Below are 27,319 nucleotides of genomic sequence, written 5' to 3'. Positions count from 1 at the left end.
CATGACAGAGCTCGGAAGGGAAGGAGCGCCATTTGGAATGCAGACTTAAATGGATTGGTCAGCAGCCGTCACGTTGCATTTGCAGAGCCCCTGATGTACCCAAACAATACAAACCCCCCACAAGTGACCCCATATTGGAAACTAGACCTCCCAAGGAACTTATCTAGATGTGTTTTGAGAACTTTGAACCCCCAAGTGTTTCACTAAAGTTTATAGCGCAAATCCGTGAAAATAAAAATTCTTTTTTTTTTTCACAAAAATGATTTTTTAGCCCCCAGTTTTGTATTTTCACAAGGGTAACAGGATAAATTGGACCCCAAAAGTTGTTGTCCAATTTGTCCTGAGTACGCTGATACCCCATATGTGGGGGGGAACCACTGTTTGGGTGCATGACAGAGCTCGGAAGGGAAGGAGCACCATTTGGAATGCAGCCTTAAATGGATTGGTCTGCAGGCGTCACGTTGCATTTGCAGAGCCCCTGATGTACCCAAACAGTACAAACCCCCCACAAGTGACCCCATATTGGAAACTAGACCTCCCAAGGAACTTATCTAGATGTGTTGTGAGAACTTTGAACCCCCAAGTGTTTCACTACAGTTTATAACGCAGAGCCGTGAAAATAAAACATCTTTTTTTTCCCACAAAAATGATTTTTAGCCCCCCAAATTTTTATTTTCCTAAGGATAACAAGAGAGCTTGGACCCCAGAAGTTGTTGTTCAATTTGTCCCGAGTACGCTGATAACACATATGTTGGGGTAAACCCCTTTTTGGGCGCACGGGAGAGCTCGGAAGGGAAGGAGCACTGTTTTACTTTTTCAACGCAGAATTGGCTGGAATTGAGATTGGACGCCATGTCGCGCTTGGAGAGCCCCTGATGTGCCTGGACAGTGGAAACTCCCCAATTCTACCTGAAACCCTAACCCAAACACACCCCTAACCCTAATCCCAACGGTAACCCTAACCACACCCCTAGCCCTGACACACCCATAATTCTAATCCCAACCCTAATCCAAACGTAAATGTAATCCAAACCCTAACCCTAACTTTAGCCCCAACCTTAACTTTAGCCCCAACCCTAACTTTAGCCCCAACCCTAACTTTAGCCCCAACCCTAACTTTACCTCCAACCCTAGCCCTAACCCTAACCTTACCCCTACCCCTAACCCTAAACGTGACTGAAATACGTGGCACTGAAATACGTGGCACTGAAATACGTGGCACTGAAATACGTGGCACTGAAATACGTGGCACTGAAATACGTGGCACTTAAATACGTGGCACTTAAATACGTGGCACTGAAATATGTGATACGTGGCACTTAAATACGTGGCACTGAAACACGTGGCACTGAAACACGTGGCACTGAAATACGTGATACGTGGCACTGAAATACGTGGCACTGAAATACGTGGCACTGAAATACGTGGCACTGAAATACGTGGCACTGAAATATGTGATACGTGGCACTTAAATACGTGGCACTTAAATACGTGGCACTTAAATACGTGGCACTGAAATACGTGGCACTGAAATACGTGGCACTGAAATATGTGATACGTGGCACTGAAATACGTGGCACTGAAACACGTGGCACTGAAATACGTGATACATGGCACTGAAATACGTGGCACTGAAATACGTGGCACTGAAATACGTGGCACTGAAATACGTGGCACTGAAACACGTGCAACTGAAATACGTGGTACTAAAATATGTGGCACTGAAATACGTGATACGTGGCACTGAAATACGTGGCACTGAAACACGTGGCACTGAAATATGTGATACGTTGCCCTGAAATACATGGCACTGAAATACATGGCACTGAAATACGTGGCACTGAAATACGTGGCACTGAAATACGTGGCACTGAAATACGTGGCACTGAAATACGTGGCACTGAAATACGTGGCACTATGACTGTCAGAAAATGTTCATTAAACGGTTAGGGGTGAGGTTAGGGGTAGAGTTAGGGTTAGGGTTTGGATCCCTTTATCACAATGATGGTGGTGGGTGGCTTTTCAGTGTGTTTTCTGTTTTTTTTTCGATAAAAATGCATGCGTTTTTAACGCAAACAAACGCATGTGCTTAAAAACGCAAGAAAATACTGCAGGTTGTATTTCTGAAAATTAACGCATGCAGAAAAAAACCGCATGCGTTTGAAAACGCGACCAAACGTGTACAAAAAAAACGCATGCGTTTTCAATGTTAAATATAGGGAAAAAACGCATGCGTTTTTTTGTGCAAAAAACGCTGCAGACAAAAACGCAAGTGTGAAACCAGCGACGCTTTTTATAGCAAAAAAGTTTTTGCGTCTCCACATTTTGAGAGCTATAATTTTTCCACATTTTGCTCCACAGAGTCATGTGAGGTCTTGTTTTTTGCGGGACGAGTTGACGTTTTTATTGGTAACATTTTCGGACACGTGACCGTTTTTGATCGCTTTTTATTCCGATTTTTGTGAGGCAGAATGACCAAAAACCAGCAATTCCTGAATTTCTTTTGGGAGAGGCGTTTATACCGTTCCGCGTTTGGTAAAATTGATAAAGCAGTTTTATTCTTCGGGTCAGTACGATTACAGCGATATCTCATTTATATCATTTTTTTATGTTTTGGCGCTTTTATACGATAAAAACTATTTTATAGAAAAAATAATTATTTTGGTATCGCTTTATTCTCAGGACTATAACTTTTTTATTTTTTTGCTGATGATGCTGTGTGGCGGCTTGTTTTTTGCAGGACAAGATGACGTTTTCAGCGGTACCATGGTTATTTATATATGTCTTTTTGATCGCGTGTTATTCCACTTTTTGTTCGGCGGTATGGTAATAAAGCGTTGTTTTTTGCCTCGTTTTTTTTTTTTTTTTCTTACGGTGTTTACTGAAGGGGTTAACTAGTGGGGCAGTTTTATAGGTTGGGTCGTTACGGACGTGGCGATACTAAATATGTGTACTTTTATTGTTTTTTTTTTTTATTTAGATAAAGAAATGTATTTATGGGAATAATATATTTTTTTTTTTTTCATTATTTTGGAATATTTTTTTTTATTTTTTTTTACACATTTGGAAATTTTTTTTTTTACTTTTTTACTTTGCCCCAGGGGGGGACAATACAGATCGGTGATCTGTCAGTTTGCATAGCACTCTGACAGATCACCGATCTGAGAGAAGTGCAGGCTTCTTCACAGTGCCTGCTCTGAGCAGGCGTCTGTGAAGCCACCTCCCTCCCTGCAGGACCCGGATCCGCGGCCATCTTGGATCCGGGTCTGGAGCAGGCAGGGAGGGAGGTAAGACCCTCGCAGCAACGCGATCACATCGCGTTGCTGCGGGGGGCTCAGGGAAGCCCGCAGGGAGCCCCCTCCCTGCGCGACGCTTCCCTGCACCGCCGGCACATCGCGATCATGTTTGATCGCGGTGTGCCGGGGGTTAATGTGCCGGGAGCGGTCCGTGACCGCTCCTGGCACATAGTGCCGGATGTCAGCTGCGATATGCAGCCGACACCCGGCCGCGATCGGCCGCGCTCCCCCCGTGAGCGCGGCCGATCGGCTATGACGTACTATCCCGTCGGCGGTCATGGGGGCCCACCCCACCTCGACGGGATAGTACGTCGGATGTCAGGAAGGGGTTAAAGTAGGGACCGCAGACAGGCTATCAAAGGCCTAAAATAACAAACAATAGGCTCATGGCAGCTTTACAGCGGTTACATGGATACACAGGCAGCTTGGTGGTGAGTGGAGGAGTATTTAAAGTAGGGACCGCAGACAGGCTATCAAAGGCCTAAAATAACAAACAATAGGCTCATGGCAGTTTTACAGCGGTTACATGGATACACGGGCAGGCAGCTTGGTGGTCAGTGGAGGAGTATTTAAAGTAGGGACCGCAGACAGGCTATCAAAGGCCTAAAATAACAAACAATAGGCTCATGGCAGCTTTACAGCGGTTACATGGATACACAGGCAGCTTGGTGGTGAGTGGAGGAGTATTTAAAGTAGGGACCGCAGACAGGCTATCAAAGGCCTAAAATAACAAACAATAGGCTCATGGCAGCTTTACAGCGGTTACATGGATACACGGGCAGCTTGGTGGTGAGTGGAGGAGTATTTAAAGTAGGGACCGCAGACAGGCTATCAAAGGCCTAAAATAACAAACAATAGGCTCATGGCAGCTTTACAGCGGTTACATGGATACACAGGCAGCTTGGTGGTGAGTGGAGGAGTATTTAAAGTAGGGACCGCAGACAGGCTATCAAAGGCCTAAAATAACAAACAATAGGCTCATGGCAGTTTTACAGCGGTTACATGGATAAACGGGCAGGCAGCTTGGTGGTCAGTGGAGGAGTATTTAAAGTAGGGACCGCAGACAGGCTATCAAAGGCCTAAAATAACAAACAATAGGCTCATGGCAGCTTTACAGCGGTTACATGGATACACAGGCAGCTTGGTGGTGAGTGGAGGAGTATTTAAAGTAGGGACCGCAGACAGGCTATCAAAGGCCTAAAATAACAAACAATAGGCTCATGGCAGCTTTACAGCGGTTACATGGATACACGGGCAGCTTGGTGGTGAGTGGAGGAGTATTTAAAGTAGGGACCGCAGACAGGCTATCAAAGGCCTAAAATAACAAACAATAGGCTCATGGCAGCTTTACAGCGGTTACATGGATACACAGGCAGCTTGGTGGTGAGTGGAGGAGTATTTAAAGTAGGGACCGCAGACAGGCTATCAAAGGCCTAAAATAACAAACAATAGGCTCATGGCAGTTTTACAGCGGTTACATGGATACACGGGCAGGCAGCTTGGTGGTCAGTGGAGGAGTATTTAAAGTAGGGACCGCAGACAGGCTATCAAAGGCCTAAAATAACAAACAATAGGCTCATGGCAGCTTTACAGCGGTTACATGGATACACAGGCAGCTTGGTGGTGAGTGGAGGAGTATTTAAAGTAGGGACCGCAGACAGGCTATCAAAGGCCTAAAATAACAAACAATAGGCTCATGGCAGCTTTACAGCGGTTACATGGATACACAGGCAGCTTGGTGGTGAGTGGAGGAGTATTTAAAGTAGGGACCGCAGACAGGCTATCAAAGGCCTAAAATAACAAACAATAGGCTCATGGCAGCTTTACAGCGGTTACATGGATACACGGGCAGGCAGCTGGTGATGAGTGGAGGAGTATTTAAAGTAGGGACCGCAGATAGGCTATCAAAGGCCTAAAATAACAAACAATAGGCTCATGGCAGCTTTACAGCGGTTACATGGATACACGGGCAGGCAGCTGGTGATGAGTGGAGGAGTATTTAAAGTAGGGACCGCAGACAGGCTATCAAAGGCCTAAAATAACAAACAATAGGCTCATGGCAGCTTTACAGCGGTTACATGGATACACAGGCAGCTTGGTGGTGAGTGGAGGAGTAGTGCAAGGAGTGTCTGTCCCAGTACTCCCAAAATATAAATAGATGTTAATGTCTCGCAAAACAACCAAAACAAAAAAAAAGGTGGCATACTTAGGTACAGGGGTGGGCTCATCTACTGAGTTTCTGACATAGTAATTTGGCAGTAACTATTTAATGGTGCCAATATAGGACACAGACACAGACTACTTTAAGTTGCATCATAGATGTCTACAAATTTGTATTGTCAGTGCCAGACATTGAATGATGTCAGCGAATAGACTAAAGATTGGTGGAGCTGTGCGACATAATTTTGCACGTGGTAGAGCACATTTTGAGCTGGGGTAGGGGGGAACTCTCTTGAGGCTGGCGGGACCGCCCCAGGGCCCCTCATGTTACAACGGTGTGTCTGACGTTGGGTGCGCACCACCACCGCCAGAGACACTACATTGTACTATGAGGGACCCAGTAGCAATGCCGTCAACCAAAAGCGAGCACACCCACCTCTTCAGACAAACAGCAGTCTCACGGGTGCTTGCGCCAAGTCGCGATACCACGGCCCCGTGTGGGGAGTTTTGCCATTTAGGGAGGTGTAAACATGTCGTATGCTGTACAATCAGCTGCAGCAAATTAGACATTAGAAAAGTAATTTACAGGCAAGAGCTTTTCATAGGAAAGCTAGGTGTCGGCCGGGCAAGGTGGGGCAAAAGATTTCGAAATCCAGTTGTGGTTCATTTTAATGAATGTTAGATCGTCAACATTTTGGGTAGCCAGACGAGTCCTTTTTTCGGTTAATATTGAACCTGCAGCACTGAATACTCTTTCTGATAGGACACTTGCTGCCGGGCAAGCAAGCTCCTGCAATGCATATTCTGCCAATTCTGGCCAGGTGTCTAATTTGGAGGCCCAGTAATCAAATGGGAATGACGGTTGAGGGAGAACATCGATAAGGGATGAAAAATAGTTAGTAACCATACTGGACAAATGTTGTCTCCTGTCACTTTCAATTGATGCAGCAGTACCTGTCCTGTCTGCGGTCATAGCAAAATCACTCCACAACCTGGTCAGAAAACCCCTCTGTCCAACGCCACTTCTGATGTGTGCACCCCTAACACTCCTAGTCTGCTGCCCCCTGGAGCTCGTGTGAGAACGATCACGTGCGCTGTGTGCTGGGAATGCCTGAAGCAAACGGTCAACAAGAGTTGATTGTTTGGTTGCTAATATTAGTTCCAAGTTCTCATGTGGCATAATATTTTGCAATTTGCCTTTATAGCGTGGATCAAGGAGGCAGGCCAACCAGTAATCGTCATCGTTCATCATTTTCGTAATGCGTGTGTCCCTTTTTAGGATACGTAAGGCATAATCCGCCATGTGGGCCAAAGTTCCAGTTGTCAAATCTCCGGTTGTGATTGGTTGAGGGGCAGTTGCAGGCAAATCTACGTCACTTGTGTCCCTCAAAAAACCAGAACCCGGCCGTGACACGCAACCAATTTCCTGTGCCCCCGGGAAAGGTTCGGCATTAAAAATATACTCATCCCCATCATCCTCCTCGTCCTCCACCTCCTCTTCGCCCGCTACCTCGTCCTGTACACTGCCCTGACCAGACAATGGCTGACTGTCATCAAGGCTTTCCTCTTCCTCTGGTGCAGACGCCTGCTCCTTTATGTGCGTCAAACTTTGCATCAGCAGACGCATTAGGGGGATGCTCATGCTTATTACGGCGTTGTCTGCACTAACCAGCCATGTGCATTCCTCAAAACACTGAAGGACTTGACACATGTCTTGTATCTTAGACCACTGCACACCTGACAACTCCATGTCTGCCATCCTACTGCCTGCCCGTGTATCCTCCCACAAATAAATAACAGCACGCCTCTGTTCGCACAGTCTCTGAAGCATGTGCAGTGTTGAGTTCCACCTTGTTGCAACGTCTATGATTAGGCGATGCTGGGGAAGGTTCAAAGACCGCTGATAGGTCTGCATACGGCTGGCGTGTACAGGCGAACGTCGGATATGTGAGCAAAGTGCACGCACTTTGAGGAGCAGGTCAGAGAACCCAGGATAAGTTTTCAATAAGCACTGCACCACCAGGTTTAAGGTGTGAGCCAGGCAAGGAATGTGTTTCAGTTGGGAAAGGGAGATGGCAGCCATGAAATTCCTTCCGTTATCACTCACTACCTTGCCTGCCTCAAGATCTACTGTGCCCAGCCACGACTGCGTTTCTTGTTGCAAGAACTCGGATAGAACTTCCGCGGTGTGTCTGTTGTCGCCCAAACACTTCATAGCCAATACAGCCTGCTGACGCTTGGCAGTAGCTGGCCCATAATGGGACAACTGGTGTGCAACAGTGTCATCTGCCGATGGAGTGGTTGGCAGACTGCGTTCTGTGGAAGAGCTGTAGCTTCTGCAGGAGGACGAGGAGGAGGAGGAGGAGGGGGTGCGAACGCCTACAGCCAACTGTTTCCTAGACCGTGGGCTAGGCACAACTGTCCCTAAATTGATGTCGCCTGTGGACCCTGCATCCACCACATTCACCCAGTGTGCCGTGTGTTATGGTTCTCAATGGCAAGAGAACATAGCCCAGCATACATAGGAACTAGCTCTTGGAAGGATGGAAACTTAAACTGACCATGAACTAAACCTGCCGCACAACTAACAGTAGCCGGGTAGCGTAGCCTGCGTTTTATCCCTAGACGCCCAGCGCCGGCCGGAGGACTAACTAATCCTGGCAGAGGAAAATATAGTCCTGGCTCACCTCTAGAGAAATTTCCCCGAAAGGCAGACAGAGGCCCCCACATATATTGGCGGTGATTTAAGATGAAAATGACAAACGTAGTATGAAAATAGGTTTAGCAAAATCGAGGTCCGCTTACTAGATAGCAGGAAGACAGAAAGGGTACTTTCATGGTCAGCTGAAAACCCTATCAATACACCATCCTGAAATTACTTTAAGACTCTAGTATTAACTCATAACATCAGAGTGGCAATTTCAGATCACAAGAGCTTTCCAGACACAGAAACGAAACTGCAGCTGTGAACTGGAACAAAATGCAAAAAACAAACAAGGACAAAAGTCCGACTTAGCTGGAAGTTGTCTGGTAGCAGGAACATGCACAGAAAGGCTTCTGATTACAATGTTGACCGGCATGGAAGTGACAGAGGAGCAAGGTTAAATAGCGACTCCCACATCCTGATGGGAACAGGTGAACAGAGGGGATGATGCACACAAGTTCAATTCCACCAGTGGCCACTGGGGGAGCCCAAAATCCAATTTCACAACAGTACCCCCCCCTCAAGGAGGGGGCACCGAACCCTCACCAGAACCACCAGGGCGATCAGGATGAGCCCTATGAAAGGCACGGACCAGATCGGAGGCATGAACATCAGAGGCAGTCACCCAAGAATTATCCTCCTGACCGTATCCCTTCCATTTGACCAGATACTGGAGTTTCCGTCTGGAAACACGGGAGTCCAAGATTTTTTCCACAACGTACTCCAACTCGCCCTCAACCAACACCGGAGCAGGAGGCTCAACGGAAGGCACAACCGGTACCTCATACCTGCGCAACAATGACCGATGAAAAACATTATGAATAGAAAAAGATGCAGGGAGGTCCAAACGGAAGGACACAGGGTTAAGAATCTCCAATATCTTGTACGGGCCGATGAACCGAGGCTTAAACTTAGGAGAAGAAACCCTCATAGGGACAAAACGAGAAGACAACCACACCAAGTCCCCGACACAAAGCCGAGGACCAACCCGACGCCGGCGGTTGGCAAAAAGCTGAGTCTTCTCCTGGGACAACTTCAAATTGTCCACCACCTGCCCCCAAATCTGATGCAACCTCTCCACCACAGCATCCACTCCAGGACAATCCGAAGATTCCACCTGACCGGAGGAAAATCGAGGATGAAACCCCGAATTACAGAAAAAAGGAGACACCAAGGTGGCAGAGCTGGCCCGATTATTGAGGGCAAACTCCGCTAAAGGCAAAAAAGCAACCCAATCATCCTGATCTGCAGACACAAAACACCTCAAATATGTCTCCAAAGTCTGATTCGTCCGCTCGGTCTGGCCATTAGTCTGAGGATGGAAAGCAGACGAGAAAGACAAATCTATGCCCATCCTAGCACAGAATGCCCGCCAAAATCTAGACACGAATTGGGTTCCTCTGTCAGAAACGATATTCTCCGGAATACCATGCAAACGAACCACATTTTGAAAAAACAGAGGAACCAACTCGGAAGAAGAAGGCAACTTAGGCAGGGGAACCAAATGGACCATCTTAGAGAAACGGTCACACACCACCCAGATGACAGACATCTTCTGAGAAACAGGAAGATCCGAAATAAAATCCATCGAGATGTGCGTCCAAGGCCTCTTCGGGATAGGCAAGGGCAACAACAATCCACTAGCCCGAGAACAACAAGGCTTGGCCCGAGCACAAACGTCACAAGACTGCACAAAGCCTCGTACATCTCGTGACAGGGAAGGCCACCAGAAGGACCTTGCCACCAAATCCCTGGTACCAAAGATTCCAGGATGACCTGCCAACGCAGAAGAATGAACCTCAGAAATGACTTTACTGGTCCAATCATCAGGAACAAACAGTCTACCAGGTGGGCAACGATCAGGTCTATCCGCCTGAAAATCCTGCAAGGCCCGCCGCAGGTCTGGAGAAACGGCAGACAATATCACTCCATCCTTAAGGATACCTGTAGGTTCAGAATTACCAGGGGAGTCAGGCTCAAAACTCCTAGAAAGGGCATCCGCCTTAACATTCTTAGAACCCGGTAGGTATGACACCACAAAATTAAACCGAGAGAAAAACAACGACCAGCGCGCCTGTCTAGGATTCAGGCGTCTGGCGGACTCAAGATAAATCAAATTCTTGTGGTCGGTCAATACCACCACCTGATGTCTAGCCCCCTCAAGCCAATGACGCCACTCCTCAAAAGCCCACTTCATGGCCAAAAGCTCCCGATTCCCAATATCATAATTCCGCTCGGCGGGCGAAAATTTACGAGAAAAAAAAGCACAAGGTTTCATCACGGAGCAGTCGGAACTTCTTTGCGACAAAACCGCCCCAGCTCCGATTTCAGAAGCGTCGACCTCAACCTGAAAAGGAAGAGCAACATCAGGCTGACGCAACACAGGGGCGGAAGAAAAGCGGCGCTTAAGCTCCCGAAAGGCCTCCACAGCAGCAGGGGACCAATCAGCAACATCAGCACCCTTCTTAGTCAAATCAGTCAATGGTTTAACAACATCAGAAAAACCAGCAATAAATCGACGATAAAAGTTAGCAAAGCCCAAAAATTTCTGAAGACTCTTAAGAGAAGAGGGTTGCGTCCAATCACAAATAGCCCGAACCTTGACAGGATCCATCTCGATGGAAGAGGGGGAAAAAATGTATCCCAAGAAGGAAATCTTTTGAACCCCAAAAACGCACTTAGAACCCTTCACACACAAGGAATTAGACCGCAAAACCTGAAAAACCCTCCTGACCTGCTGGACATGAGAGTCCCAGTCATCCGAAAAAATCAGAATATCATCCAGATACACGATCATAAATTTATCCAAATAATCACGGAAAATGTCATGCATAAAGGACTGAAAGACTGAAGGGGCATTTGAAAGGCCAAAAGGCATCACCAAATACTCAAAGTGGCCCTCGGGCGTATTAAATGCGGTTTTCCACTCATCCCCCTGCTTAATTCGCACCAAATTATACGCCCCACGGAGATCTATCTTAGAGAACCACTTGGCCCCCTTTATGCGAGCAAACAAATCAGTCAGCAGTGGCAACGGATATTGATATTTAACCGTGATTTTATTCAAAAGCCGATAATCAATACACGGCCTCAAAGAGCCGTCTTTCTTAGACACAAAGAAAAAACCGGCTCCTAAGGGAGATGACGAAGGACGAATATGTCCCTTTTCCAAGGACTCCTTTATATATTCTCGCATAGCAGCATGTTCAGGCACAGACAGATTAAATAAACGACCCTTAGGGTATTTACCACCCGGAATCAAATCTATGGCACAATCGCACTCCCGGTGCGGAGGTAATGAACCAAGCTTAGGTTCTTCAAAAACGTCACGATAGTCAGACAAGAATTCAGGAATCTCAGAGGGAATAGATGACGAAATGGAAACCAAAGGTACGTCCCCATGCATCCCCTTACATCCCCAGCTTAACACAGACATAGCGTTCCAGTCGAGGACTGGGTTATGAGATTGCAGCCATGGCAATCCAAGCACCAACACATCATGTAGATTATACAGCACAAGAAAGCGAATAATCTCCTGATGATCCGGATTAATTCGCATAGTTACTTGTGTCCAGTATTGTGGTTTATTACTAGCCAATGGGGTGGAGTCAATCCCCTTCAGAGGTATAGGAGTTTCAAGAGGCTCTAAATCATACCCACAGCGTTTGGCAAAGGACCAATCCATAAGACTCAAAGCGGCGCCAGAGTCGACATAGGCATCCGCGGTAATAGATGATAAAGAACAAATCAGGGTCACAGATAGAATAAACTTAGACTGAAAAGTGCCAATTGAAACTGACTTATCAAGCTTCTTAGTACGCTTAGAGCATGCTGATATAACATGAGTTGAATCACCACAATAAAAGCACAACCCATTTTTTCGTCTAAAATTCTGCCGTTCGCTTCTGGACAGAATTCTATCACATTGCATATTCTCTGGCGTCTTCTCAGTAGACACCGCCAAATGGTGCACAGGTTTGCGCTCCCGCAGACGTCTATCGATCTGGATAGCCATTGTCATGGACTCATTCAGACCCGCAGGCACAGGGAACCCCACCATAACATCCTTAACGGCATCAGAGAGACCCTCTCTGAAATTCGCCGCCAGGGCGCACTCATTCCACTGAGTAAGCACAGACCATTTACGGAATTTTTGGCAGTATATTTCAACTTCATCTTGCCCCTGAGATAGGGACATCAAGGCCTTTTCCGCCAGAAGCTCTAAATGAGGTTCCTCATAAAGCAACCCCAAGGCCAGAAAAAACGCATCCACATTGAGCAACGCAGGATCCCCTGGAGCCAATGCAAAAGCCCAATCTTGAGGGTCGCCCCGGAGCAAGGAAATCACAATCCTGACCTGCTGAGCAGGATCTCCAGCAGAGCGAGATTTCAGGGACAAAAACAACTTGCAATTATTTTTGAAATTTTGAAAGCAATATCTATTCCCTGAGAAAAATTCAGGCAAAGGAATTCTAGGTTCAGATATAGGAACATGAACAACAAAATCTTGTAAATTTTGAACTTTCGTGGTGAGATTATTCAAACCTGCAGCTAAACTCTGAATATCCATTTTAAACAGGTGAACACAGAGCCATTCCAGGATTAGAAGGAGAGAGAGAGAGGAAGGCTGCAATATAGGCAGACTAGCAAGTGATTCAATTGAAAGCACACTCAGAACTGAAGGAAAAAAAAAAAAAAAAATTTTCAGCAGACTTCTTTTTTCTCTCCTTTCTCTGCCAATTAATTTAACCCTTTTTTGTGTCCGGTCAAACTGTTATGGTTCTCAATGGCAAGAGAACATAGCCCAGCATACATAGGAACTAGCTCTTGGAAGGATGGAAACTTAAACTGACCATGAACTAAACCTGCCGCACAACTAACAGTAGCCGGGTAGCGTAGCCTGCGTTTTATCCCTAGACGCCCAGCGCCGGCCGGAGGACTAACTAATCCTGGCAGAGGAAAATATAGTCCTGGCTCACCTCTAGAGAAATTTCCCCGAAAGGCAGACAGAGGCCCCCACATATATTGGCGGTGATTTAAGATGAAAATGACAAACGTAGTATGAAAATAGGTTTAGCAAAATCGAGGTCCGCTTACTAGATAGCAGGAAGACAGAAAGGGTACTTTCATGGTCAGCTGAAAACCCTATCAATACACCATCCTGAAATTACTTTAAGACTCTAGTATTAACTCATAACATCAGAGTGGCAATTTCAGATCACAAGAGCTTTCCAGACACAGAAACGAAACTGCAGCTGTGAACTGGAACAAAATGCAAAAAACAAACAAGGACAAAAGTCCGACTTAGCTGGAAGTTGTCTGGTAGCAGGAACATGCACAGAAAGGCTTCTGATTACAATGTTGACCGGCATGGAAGTGACAGAGGAGCAAGGTTAAATAGCGACTCCCACATCCTGATGGGAACAGGTGAACAGAGGGGATGATGCACACAAGTTCAATTCCACCAGTGGCCACCGGGGGAGCCCAAAATCCAATTTCACAACAGCCGTGATGGACACATAACGTCCCTGGCCATGCCTACTGGTCCATGCATCTGTAGTCAGGTGCACCTTTGTACTCACAGATTGCCTGAGTGCATGGACGATGCGCTGTTTAACATGCTGGTGCAGGGCTGGGATGGCTTTTCTGGAAAAAAAGTGTCGACTGGGTAGCTCGTATCGTGGTTCAGCGTACTCCATCAGGGCTTTGAAAGCTTCGCTTTCAACTAACCGGTAGGGCATCATCTCTAACGAGATTAGTCTAGCTATGTGGGCGTTAAAACCCTGTGTACGCGGATGCGAGGATAAGTACTTCCTTTTTCTAACCAGAGTCTCATGTAGGGTGAGCTGGACTGGAGAGCTGGAGATCGTGGAACTTTCGGGTGTGCCGGTGTACATGGCAGACTGAGAGACGGTTGGAGACGGTATTGTTTCCGCCGGTGCCCTAGATGCAATATTTCCTCCTACAAAACTGGTGGTTCCCTGACCCTGACTGCTTTTGGCTGGCAAAGAAACCTGCACAGATACTGCCGGTGGTGCGGAAAATGGTGGCCTTACAGTGACGGAAGGGATGTTGCGTTGCTGACTAGCTTCATTGGCCGAGGGTGCTACAACCTTAAGGGACGTTTGGTAGTTAGTCCAGGCTTGAAAATGCATGGTGGTTAAGTGTCTATGCATGCAACTAGTATTTAGACTTTTCAGATTCTGACCTCTGCTTAAGCTAGTTGAACATTTTTGACAGATGACTTTGCGCTGATCAGTTGGATGTTGTTTAAAAAAATGCCAGACTGCACTCTTCCTAGACTCGGATCCCTTTTCAGGGATTGCAGACTGAGCTTTAACCGGATGGCCACGCTGTCCTCCAACAGGTTTTGGCTTTGACACGCGTTTTGGGCCAGATACGGGCCCGGCAGATGGAACCTGTTGCAGGTTTTGGCTTTGACACGCGTTTTGGGCCAGATACGGGCCCGGCAGATGGAACCTGTTGCGATGTTGATGCCTGCTGCGGCCCCTCCTCCACCTCCGCTTCTGAACTACTGCCGCCTGCACCCTGTTCCCCCAATGGCTGCCAATCGGGGTCAATAACTGGGTCATCTATTACCTCCTCTTCGAGCTCGTGTGCAACTTCGTCTGTGTCACTGTGTCGGTCGGTGGTATAGCGTTCGTGGCGGGGCAACATAGTCTCATCAGGGTCTGATTGTGGATCTGTACCCTGAGAGGGCAATGTGGTGGTCTGAGTCAAAGGAGCAGCATAGTACTCTGGCTGTGGCTGTGCATCAGTGCACTCCATGTCAGAATATACTTGTAATGGGCATGGCCTGTTAAATGTTTCACTTTCTAAGCCAGGGACGGTATGTGTAAAGAGCTCCATGGAGTGACCCGTTGTGTCGCCTGCTGCATCCTTCTCTCTTGTTGTAGTTTTTGCTGAGGAGGACAAGGAAGCGACTTGTCCCTGACCGTGAACATCCACAAGCGACGCGCTGCTTTTACATTTACCAGTTTCGGAAGAGGAGGCAAAAGAGCTAGAGGCTGAGTCTGCAATGTAAGCCAAAACGTGCTGTTGCTGCTCCGCCTTTAAAAGCGGTTTTCCTACTCCCAGAAAAGAGAGCGTTCGAGGCCTTGTGTAGCCTGACGACGAAACTGGCTCCACAGCTCCAGACTTAGGTGGAATATTTTTATCCCCACGACCACCTGATGCTCCACTACCACTACCATCATTACCAGCTGACAATGAACGCCCACGACGACCTCTTGCACCAGACTTCCTCATTGTTTTAAAATCTTAACCAAAGTAACTTTATTTGTTGCTGTCAAACAACTTACACGGTGAGCTATAACTTCAGTATGATTTCAATATCCCTTAACAGGTTGGTGAGACCACAAGGAAAATCAGGCACAATGTTACACACTCTGTTTTCTGTGGCACAAAATCACAGAGATGACACACACGCAGGACTGTCACTCAAGCACTAATGTCAATATTAATCTCCCACCTAATTTATTTATTTATTTTTTTCAGGGAGACTTTAGAAACCAAATAATATTAAAAAAACCAAAAAAATAAATAGGCTTTCTATGGCCCACTGAATGAGAGAGGTGGCACACCCAGGAGTCAAGACTGGCACACAAGCTGAAAGGGCAATATTACTCTCCCACTGTTTTTTTAAGTTTTTTTTTTTTTATTTTCAGGGAGACTTTAGAAACCAAATAATATTAAAAAAACCAAAAAAAATAAATAGGCTTTCTATGGCCCACTGAATGAGAGAGAGGTGGCACACCCAGGAGTCAAGACTGGCACACAAGCTGAAAGGGCAATATTACTCTCCCACTGTTTTTTTTTTTTTTTTTTTTTTTTCAGGGAGACTTTAGAAACCAAATAATAAGAAAAAAAATAAATAAATAAATAGGCTTTCTATAGCCCACTGAATGAGAGATAGCACACACAGCAGTGGCACACAAGCCCTGACTGAGGCCAATATTTTTCTACCACTGATTGATGTAGTGTTTTTGTGTTGAGGTAGATTTTAGAACACAAATCAAGGAAAAAAAAAATGCTTTCTATGGCCCACTGAATGAGAGAGGTGGCACACCCAGGAGTCAAGACTGGCACACAAGCTGAAAGGGCAATATTACTCTCCCACTGTTTTTTTATGTATTTTTTGTTTTTTAAGGGAGACTTTAGAAACCCAATAATATTTTAAAAAAAAAATAAATAGGCTTTCTATGGCCCACTGAATGAGAGAGGTGGCACACCCAGGAGTCAAGACTGGCACACAAGCTGAAAGGGCAATATTACTCTCCCACTGTTTTTTTAAGTTTTTTTTTTTATTATTTTCAGGGAGACTTTAGAAACCAAATAATATTAAAAAAACCAAAAAAATAAATAGGCTTTCTATGGCCCACTGAATGAGAGAGAGGTGGCACACCCAGGAGTCAAGACTGGCACACAAGCTGAAAGGGCAATATTACTCTCCCACTGTTTTTTTTTTTTTTTTTTTTTTCAGGGAGACTTTAGAAACCAAATAATAAGAAAAAAAATAAATAAATAAATAGGCTTTCTATAGCCCACTGAATGAGAGATAGCACACACAGCAGTGGCACACAAGCCCTGACTGAGGCCAATATTTTTCTACCACTGATTGATGTAGTGTTTTTGTGTTGAGGTAGATTTTAGAACACAAATCAAGGAAAAAAAAAAATGCTTTCTATGGCCCACTGAATGAGAGAGGTGGCACACCCAGGAGTCAAGACTGGCACACAAGCTGAAAGGGCAATATTACTCTCCCACTGTTTTTTTATGTATTTTTTGTTTTTTAAGGGAGACTTTAGAAACCCAATAATATTTAAAAAAAAAAAATAAATAGGCTTTCTATGGCCCACTGAATGAGAGAGGTGGCACACCCAGGAGTCAAGACTGGCGCACAAGCTGAAAGGGCAATATTACTCTCCCACTGTTTTTTAAAGTTTTTTTTTTTTATTTTCAGGGAGACTTTAGAAACCAAATAATATTAAAAAAACCAAAAAAATAAATAGGCTTTCTATGGCCCACTGAATGAGAGAGAGGTGGCACACCCAGGAGTCAAGACTGGCACACAAGCTGAAAGGGCAATATTACTCTCCCACTGTTTTTTTTAAGTTTTTTTTTTTTATTTTCAGGGAGACTTTAGAAACCAAATAATATTAAAAAAACCAAAAAAATAAATAGGCTTTCTATGGCCCACTGAATGAGAGAGAGGTGGCACACCCAGGAGTCAAGACTGGCACACAAGCTGAAAGGGCAATATTACTCTCCCACTGTTTTTTTTTTTTTTTTTTTTTTCAGGGAGACTTTAGAAACCAAATAATAAGAAAAAAAATAAATAAATAAATAGGCTTTCTATAGCCCACTGAATGAGAGATAGCACACACAGCAGTGGCACACAAGCCCTGACTGAGGCCAATATTTTTCTACCACTGATTGATGTAGTGTTTTTGTGTTGAGGTAGAATTTAGAACACAAATCACGGAAAAAATAAATAGGCTTTCTATGGCCCACTCAGTGAGAGATGGCACACACAGGGATGGCACTGTAGCAGAAATGCCAATCTTAATCTCCCACAAAAAAAAAAAAAAACAGGGACTGTCCTACAATTACTATCTCCCTGCAGTAATCTAAGCCAGGTATGGCAGGCAGCAATAGGAGTGGACTGATGCACAAATTAAATAAAAAGTGTGGACAAACAAAAAAGATAGCTGTGCAGAAAGGAACAAGAGGATATGTGCTTTGAAAAAAGCAGTTGGTTTGCACAGTGGCGTACACACAGCAATACAGCTATCACGGAGCCTTCTAGGGCAGCCCAATGAGCTACAACGCTGGGGAAAAAAAAAATAGCTTCCACTGTTCCTGCACACCGAAGGTGGTGTTGGACAGTGGAAATCGCTACAGCACAAGCGGTTTGGTGGTTAGTGGACCCTGCCTAACGCTCTCCCTGCTTCTGACGAAGCGGCAGCAACCTCTCCCTAAGCTCAGATCAGCAGCAGTAAGATGGCGGTCGGCGGGAACGCCCCTTTATAGCCCCTGTGACGCCGCAGACAGCAAGCCAATCACTGCAATGCCCTTCTCTAAGATGGTGGGGACCAGGATCTATGTCATCACGCTGCCCACACTCTGCGTTCACCTTCATTGGCTGAGAAATGGCGCTTTTCGCGTCATTGAAACGCGACTTTGGCGCGAAAGTCGCGTACCGCATGGCCGACAAGCACAGGGGTCGGATCGGGTTTCATGAGACGCCGACTTAGCCAAAAGTCGGCGACTTTTGAAAATGATCGACCCGTTTCGCTCAACCCTACCCTTCACTATGCTGGAACATCTGGACGCTGCGTGTTTGACGCCGTGGCCCCACGCAGCGTCAAACACGCAGCGTTTACTTAACGTGGACACATACCCTAACAGTTCCCATCACCAGATCACACATATAGCCGGCAGCTTTTGTTTTGGCCAAAAGATTTTGTAAGCTGCCACCATAACACGGTAGACTCTTTTGGTGAGGCCCTACTCTGCTGTAACCTATTAAATATTTGTTAAAATATGCAATACAATTTAGGTATATTTTTATTTATTTTTCAATTTTTAAAAAGACCAATAATATCACATAAAAAGAACAAATACCGCTACACCATGACCAGATGACATATTACCACCACAGTGATCGAATAATATCACATACAAGGGACAAATACCGCTACACCATGACCAGACCGCATATTACCACCACAGTGATCGAATAATATCACATACAAGGAACAAATACCGCAACACCATGTCCAGACCACATATTACCACCACATAGTTACTGAATACTACAATTCTGATCAGTAATAAAAAAAAAGCACCACACTATCACAATAAGTGCCATTATACACAGGAGATCTGTACTTAGTATGCAGTGTCTGCGTACAGATAATACAGTGATCACTAGTGAAATTATACACAGGAGCTCTGTATATAGTATACAGTGTATAGTGTCAGTGTATAGGTAACACTGACTTACCAGTGACGTCTCTAGGTGAAGTCCTTCATCTTTCATCCAGCACAGACCGCCATCATGTCTTCCAGCCAGGACTCGTTTCTGCAGGAAATAACACAGTTATCTCGAGCTCCGCTTGTAGAACACATTACTTAATTTTTCCCAACTTCTACATTACACCGCATAAAGAAAAAGAGGCGACATAGTGTCACTCTACACAGTAACAGGACCGCCCCCTCATTTAAAACAGTGTCCTCAAAAAATAAATACATCACTGCAGTAATAATATCCCTTAATTAGTCCCTATGGTAATAATATTCCCCATCCTGGCCCCCGTGTGTCTCATTCCTGGCGTCAGCCATATGTTCTCCCATCCTGTCCTCATGAGTATCCATCCTGCCCCATATGATCTCCCCATCCTGCCCCATCTGTCTCCATCGTATCCATCCTGCCCCATGATCCTGCACAATCTGTCTCCAATTCTGCCCCCAGTGTCTCCAATCATGCCTCCTGTGTCTCCAATCCTTCCCCATCTGTCTCCAGTCATGCCCCCATGTCTTTCATCATACCCCATATCTCCATTCTGCCCCTGTGTCCAGCATCATTCATAGCCCCTGTGTCCAGCATCATTCATAGCCCGTGTCCAGCATCATTCATAGCCCGTGTCCAGCATCATTCATAGCCCCTGTGTCCAGCATCATTCATAGCCCCTGTGTCCAGCATCATTCATAGCCCCTGTGTCCAGCATCATTCATAGCCCCTGTGTCCAGCATCTCTGCCCCTGTGTCCAGCATCTCTGCCCCTGTGTCCAGCATCTCTGCCCGTGTCCAGCATCTCTGCCCCTGTGTCCAGCATCTCTGCCCCTGTGTCCAGCATCTCTGCCCCTTTGTCCAGCATACTGCCCCTTTGTCCAGCATACTGCCCCTGTGTCCAGCATACTGCCCCTGTGTCCAGCATTCTGCCCCCTGTGTCCAGCATTCTGCCCCCTGTGTCCAGCATTCTGCCCCGTGTCCAGCATCCTGCCCCTTTGTCCAGCATACTGCCCGTGTGTCCAGCATTCTGCCCCGTGTGTCCAGCATACTGCCCCCTGTGTCCAGCATACTGCCCCCTGTGTCCAGCATCTCTGCCCCTTTGTCCAGCATACTGCCCCTTTGTCCAGCATTCTGCCCCGTGTCCAGCATCTCTGCCCCTTTGTCCAGCATCTCTGCCCCTTTGTCCAGCATACTGCCCCTTTGTCCAGCATTCTGCCCCGTGTCCAGCATCTCTGCCCCTTCATCCAGCATACTGCCCCTTTGTCCAGCATACTGCCCGTGTCCAGCATTCTGCCCCCTGTGTCCAGCATTCTGCCCCGTGTCCAGCATCTCTGCCCCTTTGTCCAGCATACTGCCCCTTTGTCCAGCATACTGCCCGTGTCCAGCATTCTGCCCCCTGTGTCCAGCATTCTGCCCCGTGTCCAGCATCTCTGCCCCTTTGTCCAGCATACTGCCCCTTTGTCCAGCATTCTGCCCCCTGTGTCCAGCATACTGCCCCTTTGTCCAGCATTCTGCCCCGTGTCCAGCATCTCTGCCCCTTCGTCCAGCATACTGCCCCTTTGTCCAGCATACTGCCCGTGTCCAGCATTCTGCCCCCTGTGTCCAGCATTCTGCCCCCTGTGTCCAGCATTCTGCCCCGTGTCCAGCATCTCTGCCCCTTTGTCCAGCATACTGCCCCTTTGTCCAGCATTCTGCCCCGTGTCCAGCATTCTGCCCCCTGTGTCCAGCATTCTGCCCCGTGTCCAGCATTCTGCCCCGTGTCCAGCATCTCTGCCCCTTTGTCCAGCATTCTGCCCCCTGTGTGCAGCATTCTGCCCCCTTGTCCAGCATACTGCCCCCTGTGTCCAGCATCTCTGCCCCGTGTCCAGCATCTCTGCCCCCTGTGTCCAGCATCTCTGCCCCCTGTGTCCAACATCTCTGCCCCCTGTGTCCAGCATCTCTGCCCCTGTGTCCAGCATCTCTGCCCCCTGTGTCCAGCATCTCTGCCCCTGTGTCCAGCATCTCTGCCCCTGTGTCCAGCATCTCTGCCCCTGTGTCCAGCATCTCTGCCCGTGTCCAGCATCTCTGCCCCTGTGTCCAGCATCTCTGCCCCTGTGTCCAGCATCTCTGCCCCTGTGTCCAGCATACTGCCCCTTTGTCCAGCATACTGCCCCTGTGTCCAGCATACTGCCCCGTGTCCAGCATTCTGCCCCCTGTGTCCAGCATTCTGCCCCCCGTGTCCAGCATTCTGCCCCGTGTCCAGCATCCTGCCCCTTTGTCCAGCATACTGCCCCTTTGTCCAGCATTCTGCCCCCTGTGTCCAGCATTCTGCCCCCTTGTCCAGCATACTGCCCCCTGTGTCCAGCATCTCTGCCCCTGTGTCCAGCATCTCTGCCCCCTGTGTCCAGCATCTCTGCCCCTGTGTCCAGCATCTCTGCCCCTGTGTCCAGCATCTCTGCCCCTGTGTCCAGCATTCTGCCCCCTGTGTCCAGCATTCTGCCCCGTGTCTAGCATCTCTGCCCCTTTGTCCAGCATACTGCCCCTTTGTCCAGCATACTGCCCCTGTGTCCAGCATACTGCCCCTGTGTCCAGCATACTGCCCCTGTGTCCAGCATACTGCCCCGTGTCCAGCATTCTGCCCCCCGTGTCCAGCATTCTGCCCCCCGTGTCCAGCATTCTGCCCCGTGTCCAGCATCCTGCCCCTTTGTCCAGCGTACTGCCCCTTTGTCCAGCATTCTGCCCCCTGTGTCCAGCATTCTGCCCCTTTGTCCAGCATACTGCCCCCTGTGTCCAGCATCTCTGCCCCTGTGTCCAGCATCTCTGCCCCCTGTGTCCAGCATCTCTGCCCCCTGTGTCCAGCATCTCTGCCCTTGTGTCCAGCATCTCTGCCCCTGTGTCCAGCATCTCTGCCCATGTCCAGCATCTCTGCCCCTGTGTCCAGCATCTCTGCCCCTGTGTCCAGCATCTCTGCCCCTGTGTCCAGCATTCTGCCCCCTGTGTCCAGCATTCTGCCCCGTGTCCAGCATCCTGCCCCTTTGTCCAGCATACTGCCCCTTTGTCCAGCATTCTGCCCCCTGTGTCCAGCATCTCTGCCCCCTTGTCCAGCATACTGCCCCCTGTGTCCAGCATCTCTGCCCCCTGTGTCCAGCATCTCTGCCCCCTGTGTCCATCATCTCTGCCCCCTGTGTCCAGCATCTCTGCCCCCTGTGTCCAGCATCTCTGCCCGTGTCCAGCATCTCTGCCCCCTGTGTCCAGCATCTCTGCCCGTGTCCAGCATCTCTGCCCGTGTCCAGCATCTCTGCCCCTGTGTCCAGCATCTCTGCCCCCTGTGTCCAGCATTCTGCCCCCTGTGTCCAGCATTCTGCCCCGTGTCCAGCATCTCTGCCCACTGTGACCAGCATCTCTGCCCCCTGTGTCCAGCATCTCTGCCCCCTGTGTCCAGCATCTCTGCCCCCTGTGTCCAGTATCTCTGCCCCTGTGTCCAGCATACTGCCCGTGTCCAGCTTTCTGCCCCAGCGTGTCCAGCGTTCTGCCCCGGGCCCCACCCCCCTGGGATCGCCGCTCTCAAAAAAAAAAAACGAGTTCTTACCTTGCCATGCTCCTGCGGCGGGGAACCTCACTTCCTCCACGCAGGTGACTGCGCACTGCGGCCGCTCAAGTCAGCTGCCAGCCTCCAACTGGCTGGCGGCGGCTGTTAACTATTGACGAGCGGGCACGGGCGGGCCCGCACGTCAATAGTGTCCCGCAGGCCCGCAGCGCCGGCAGGTGGGGGGCCCGCAGCGCCGGCAGGTGGGGGGCCCGCAGCGCCGGCAGGGGGGGGGCCCACAGCACCGGCAGGGGGGGGCCCGGTGAGCAGATTAGACGGGGCCCGATGCGGGCCCCCTCTGCTCACCGGGCCCCATACGCCAGTCATGGCTGTCATGCCCTGATGGCGGCCCTGTCTATGTCTACTGAAAAGAACAAGAAGTATGTGTCTAATATTAGGGCTAGTGGTCAGCGTGAAAATTACATGATTTCTGATTGTTTTAGTATGGATTGTGATATGAAAAAAACATAAAAAATGTTTCCTAACAATAGGTAGTTTTGTTATAACACATTCCATTTATAAAGACGGAACTTTAAATAGAGACAAATAGGTGCAGAGATACAGATTTACAATGAGTTGCTTTACCTATATACTCTTGTATACTCCTATATACAGTCATGGCCTTAAAATTGTTCTTGAAAAGTATTTCTTCAAGAAAATTATTCCAATTACACATTGTTATACATATGTTTATTTCCTTTGTGTGTATTGGAACAACACAAAAAAATGAGAAAAAAAAGGGAAATTGGACATCATTTCACACAAAACCCCAAAAATGGTCCGGACAAAATTGTTGGAACCCTTAACTTAATATTTGATTGCACACCCTTTGTAATAAATATCTGCAATCAATTGTCTCCTATAACCATCAATTTTACACCTCTCAACTGGAATTTTGGACCTCTCTTCTTTTGCAAAGTGTTCCATGTATCTCGCATTTGAAGGGTGCCTTCTCACAACAGCAATTTTAAGATCTTTCCACAGATGTTTAACCCCTTTCTGCCAGCTGGCGGAATAGTACATCAGCTGGCAGTATCCCCCGCTTTGAGATGGGCTCCGGCGGTGAGCCCACCTCGAAGCTGTGACATGTCAGCTGTTTTCAACAGCTGACATGTGAGGGCAAAGGGCGTGAGGGGAATCGTGATCCGCCCGTGCCCATTAACTAGTTAAATGCCGCTGTCAAACTCTGACAGCGGCATTTTAACAAGTGCCCTCGGCTGCGCGGCCGGAAGTACTCGCACAGCTGACCCAGGTCACATGATCGGGGGTCATCGGTGCATTGCCATCACAACCAGGGGTCTCCTCGAGAACTCTATGGTTGTTGATGGAAGATTGCTATGAGCGCCACCTTGTAGTTGGCGCTCATAGCAAGCCTGTAATTCTGCTGCATATAGGTGATCTGTGCTTCACCTCTATGTAGCAGAGGCGATCGAGCTGTGCATGCTTCTAGCCTCCTATGGAGGCTATTGAAGCATGCCAAAATAAAAAAAAAATGTGTTTAAAAATATAAAAAAATAAAAAAATTATAAAAGTTCAAATCACCCTTCCCAATCAAAATAAAACAACAACAAAAAAAAATCAAACCTACTCATATTTGGTATCGCTGCGTTCAGAATCGCCCGATCTATCAATAAAAAAAGGATTAACCTGATCGCTAAATGGTGTAGTGAGAAAAAATATCAAAACGCCAAAATTATGCTTTTTTGGTTGCCGCGACATTGCTTTAAAATGCAATAACGGGCGATCAAAAGATCGTATCTGCACACAGATGGTATAATTAAAAATGTCAGCTCGGCACACAAAAAATAAGCCCTCACCTTACTCCAGATCACGGAAAATGGAGACGCTACCGTTATCGGAAAATTGCGCAATTTTGGGGGTTTTTTTTAGCAAAGTTTGATTTTTTTTTTACCACTTAGATAAATGAGAACCTAGACATGTTTGGTGTCTATGAACTCGTAATGACCTGGAGAATCATAATGGCAGGTCAGTTTTAGCATTTAGTGAACCTAGCAAAAAAGCCAAACAAAAAACAAGTGTGGGATTGCACTTTTTTTGCAATTTCGACGCACTTGGAATTTTTTCCCTGTTTTCTGTTACATAACAGAATGACATGACATGATTAGATTTAGACTCATTGCTGATAACTTCAGAACTCTCCAGCACTTTGTATCCATCCATTTCTGGGTGTTTCTTGAAGTATGTTTTGGGTCAAAGTCCTTCTGGAAGACCCATGACTTAAGACGCAAACCCAGGTTTCTGACACTGGGCACTACATAGCCACTCAAAATCCTTTGATAATTTTCATATATCATGCTGCCTTGCACACAGTCAAGGCACCCAGTTCCATAGGCAGCAAAACAACCCCAAAACATCTTTGAACCTCCACCATATTTGACTGTAGGTACTGTGTCCTTTATTTTGTAAGCCTCATTCCATTTTTGGGAAATAGAATGATGAGCTTTACCAAAAAGCTCTATTTTGGATTTCTTTGGAACTTGAGTTGCACAACTTATCCACCATCCGAACTATACTGCGTTACAACCTCTCATCAATTTTTCACTGCCGTCCATGTCCACGGAGATTAGGCTACTTTCACACTAGTCCGTCGGCCCGAGGTACCGACGGACAGTGTGTTAAAGTAGCACAACGTAGGCAGCAGATGCAGTTTTACAACGCATCCGCTGCCCATTGTGAGTTCCAGGGAGGACGGGGAGGAGTTTTGGCCGTGCATGCGCGGTCGAAAATGGCGGACTCGATGCACAAAAAAAGTTACATGGAACTTTTTTTGTGCCGACGGTCCGCCAAAACACGACGCATCCGTCAGACGACGGATGCGACGTGTGGCAATCCGTCTCAATGTGTCGCTAATGTAAGTCTATGGAGAAAAAATGCATCCTGCGGGCAACTTTGCAGGATGCGTTTTTTCTACATAACAACGCATTGTGACATCCATCACACAACACAAGTGTGAAAGTAGCCTTAGCTTTAATGCCTTGGTTTGTAAACATCTTGATTAAGTTGCGCACAGTGGATCGAGGAAAATCAAAATATTTGGAGATGGACTTGTAACTTTGAGATTGTTGATATTTTTCAACAATTTTGGTTCTCAAGTCCTCAGACAATTCTCTTCTCCTCTTCATGTTCTCCATTCTTAGTGTGGCACACATAGACACACAATGCAAATGTGGAATCAACTTCTCCCCTTTTTATCTGGTTTCAGGTGTGAGTTTTATATTGCCCACAACTTTTACTTGCTACAGGTGAGTTTGAACTATCATTACATGCTTGAAACAAAGTTTTTTACCCACAATTGTGGAAAGGTGCCAACAATTTTATCTGGCCCATTTTGGGGGTTTTGTGTGAATTTTTTTCCAATTTGCCTTTTTTTTCCTGTTTTTTTTTTCCTGTTTTACTAATAGGCAAAAAACATATGTCAAACAAAACATGTGTAATTGCAATAATTTTCTGGGAGAAATACATCATTTTCTGGAACAATTTCAAGGGTGCCAACACGTTCAGCCATGACTTTATGCCTTATGTTGTACTCAATAATTAGTATACTGGGCACTTGCCTAGCATCTCACCTGCCCGTGTGCGTGCTGTTGATTTCTTCTCAGTGACCGTGCCAGCCAAACAGAATAAGTCTGTGGTATCCAGCAATTCTAGCAGCCTCCTGCTGCCCACTCTTTCTTGTGGATTCAGCCCCCTGAACCTCTCCAGATTTTTAAAGCCAGGAAAAGTGGATGAGAACTGCAGCTCATTGTCAGAGCCCCAACTTGTCAGAGCTCGAAGATTGGAGGTGTTGCTGCCATCTTTTAGAGGGGTATGCGTAGACGATTTAGAGGTATGAGAATAGTATGAGTGAGAAACATCGGAAGGCAAAGCTTTCTGTCGTTGCAATATTGGAAGTGGAATTGAAGCTTCTTCAAAAGGTTTACAGGAATCCTGCAACATCAGAGAAAGCAATATTTTAGTATTTTTACCATTAACTTAGGTTAATTTAGTAAAAATTATGCATAAATATAAAGACCAATAAACATTTTTTTTAAGAACCTCTCATACTCACTAGATCATTCCAATATGTAAGAGTTTTCAAGACAACTTCAGCCTTTGTGAACTTGGAGGGTAGAGGAATGCCCTCATATTTTAGGTAAGCGCCAATGATGTCACGAAGAACTTTTCTACGATTTAAGAGCTCATAGGCGCTCTGACTGTTCTGTACTATGGTATCAATGGCCGCTAATAATAAAAGAACATGAACATGTTTAAGATCATCACAAAGCTTACTTCTACATATAAACAGCAAAAAGATCAACTTTGTTTTTTTTTATCCCCTTTGACTAAGAGCCACAACTTACTTTTCCACCGACATACCGTAATTATATGAAGACCTGTATTTTTGCAAGCTGAGTTGTAGCTGTAAATGACACCATTCACTTTACTGTATAGCGTATTAAAGTGGGAAATTTCCAAGTAGATTGTAAAGTTTAAAAATAGATTGTTTTATATTTTGTTTTTATCCATTCTTTGACTGGTATATTGGTTCTCCATGTT

At 46.7% G+C, this 27,319-nt stretch overlaps 1 protein-coding gene across 1 annotated transcript in view; it reads right to left on the bottom strand.

Annotated features, from left to right (window-relative positions):
* Positions 1 to 26,719, bottom strand: part of LOC143817615 (uncharacterized) — a 53,088-nt gene extending 26,369 nt beyond the window's left edge. Inside the window, exon 1 of the mRNA XM_077299105.1 lies at positions 26,350 to 26,719. Within this exon, the coding sequence (XP_077155220.1) occupies positions 26,350 to 26,719 (370 nt within the window). The remainder of the gene's footprint in view (positions 1 to 26,349) is intronic.
* Between the last annotated feature and the right edge of the window lie 600 nt (positions 26,720 to 27,319).

The sequence above is a fragment of the Ranitomeya variabilis genome, chromosome 3 (genome assembly GCF_051348905.1).
Source record: "Ranitomeya variabilis isolate aRanVar5 chromosome 3, aRanVar5.hap1, whole genome shotgun sequence".
Classification (NCBI taxonomy): Eukaryota; Metazoa; Chordata; class Amphibia; order Anura; family Dendrobatidae; genus Ranitomeya; species Ranitomeya variabilis.
Note: the sequence above shows the minus strand (reverse complement) of the source record. Positions and strands in the feature narration are given on the sequence as shown.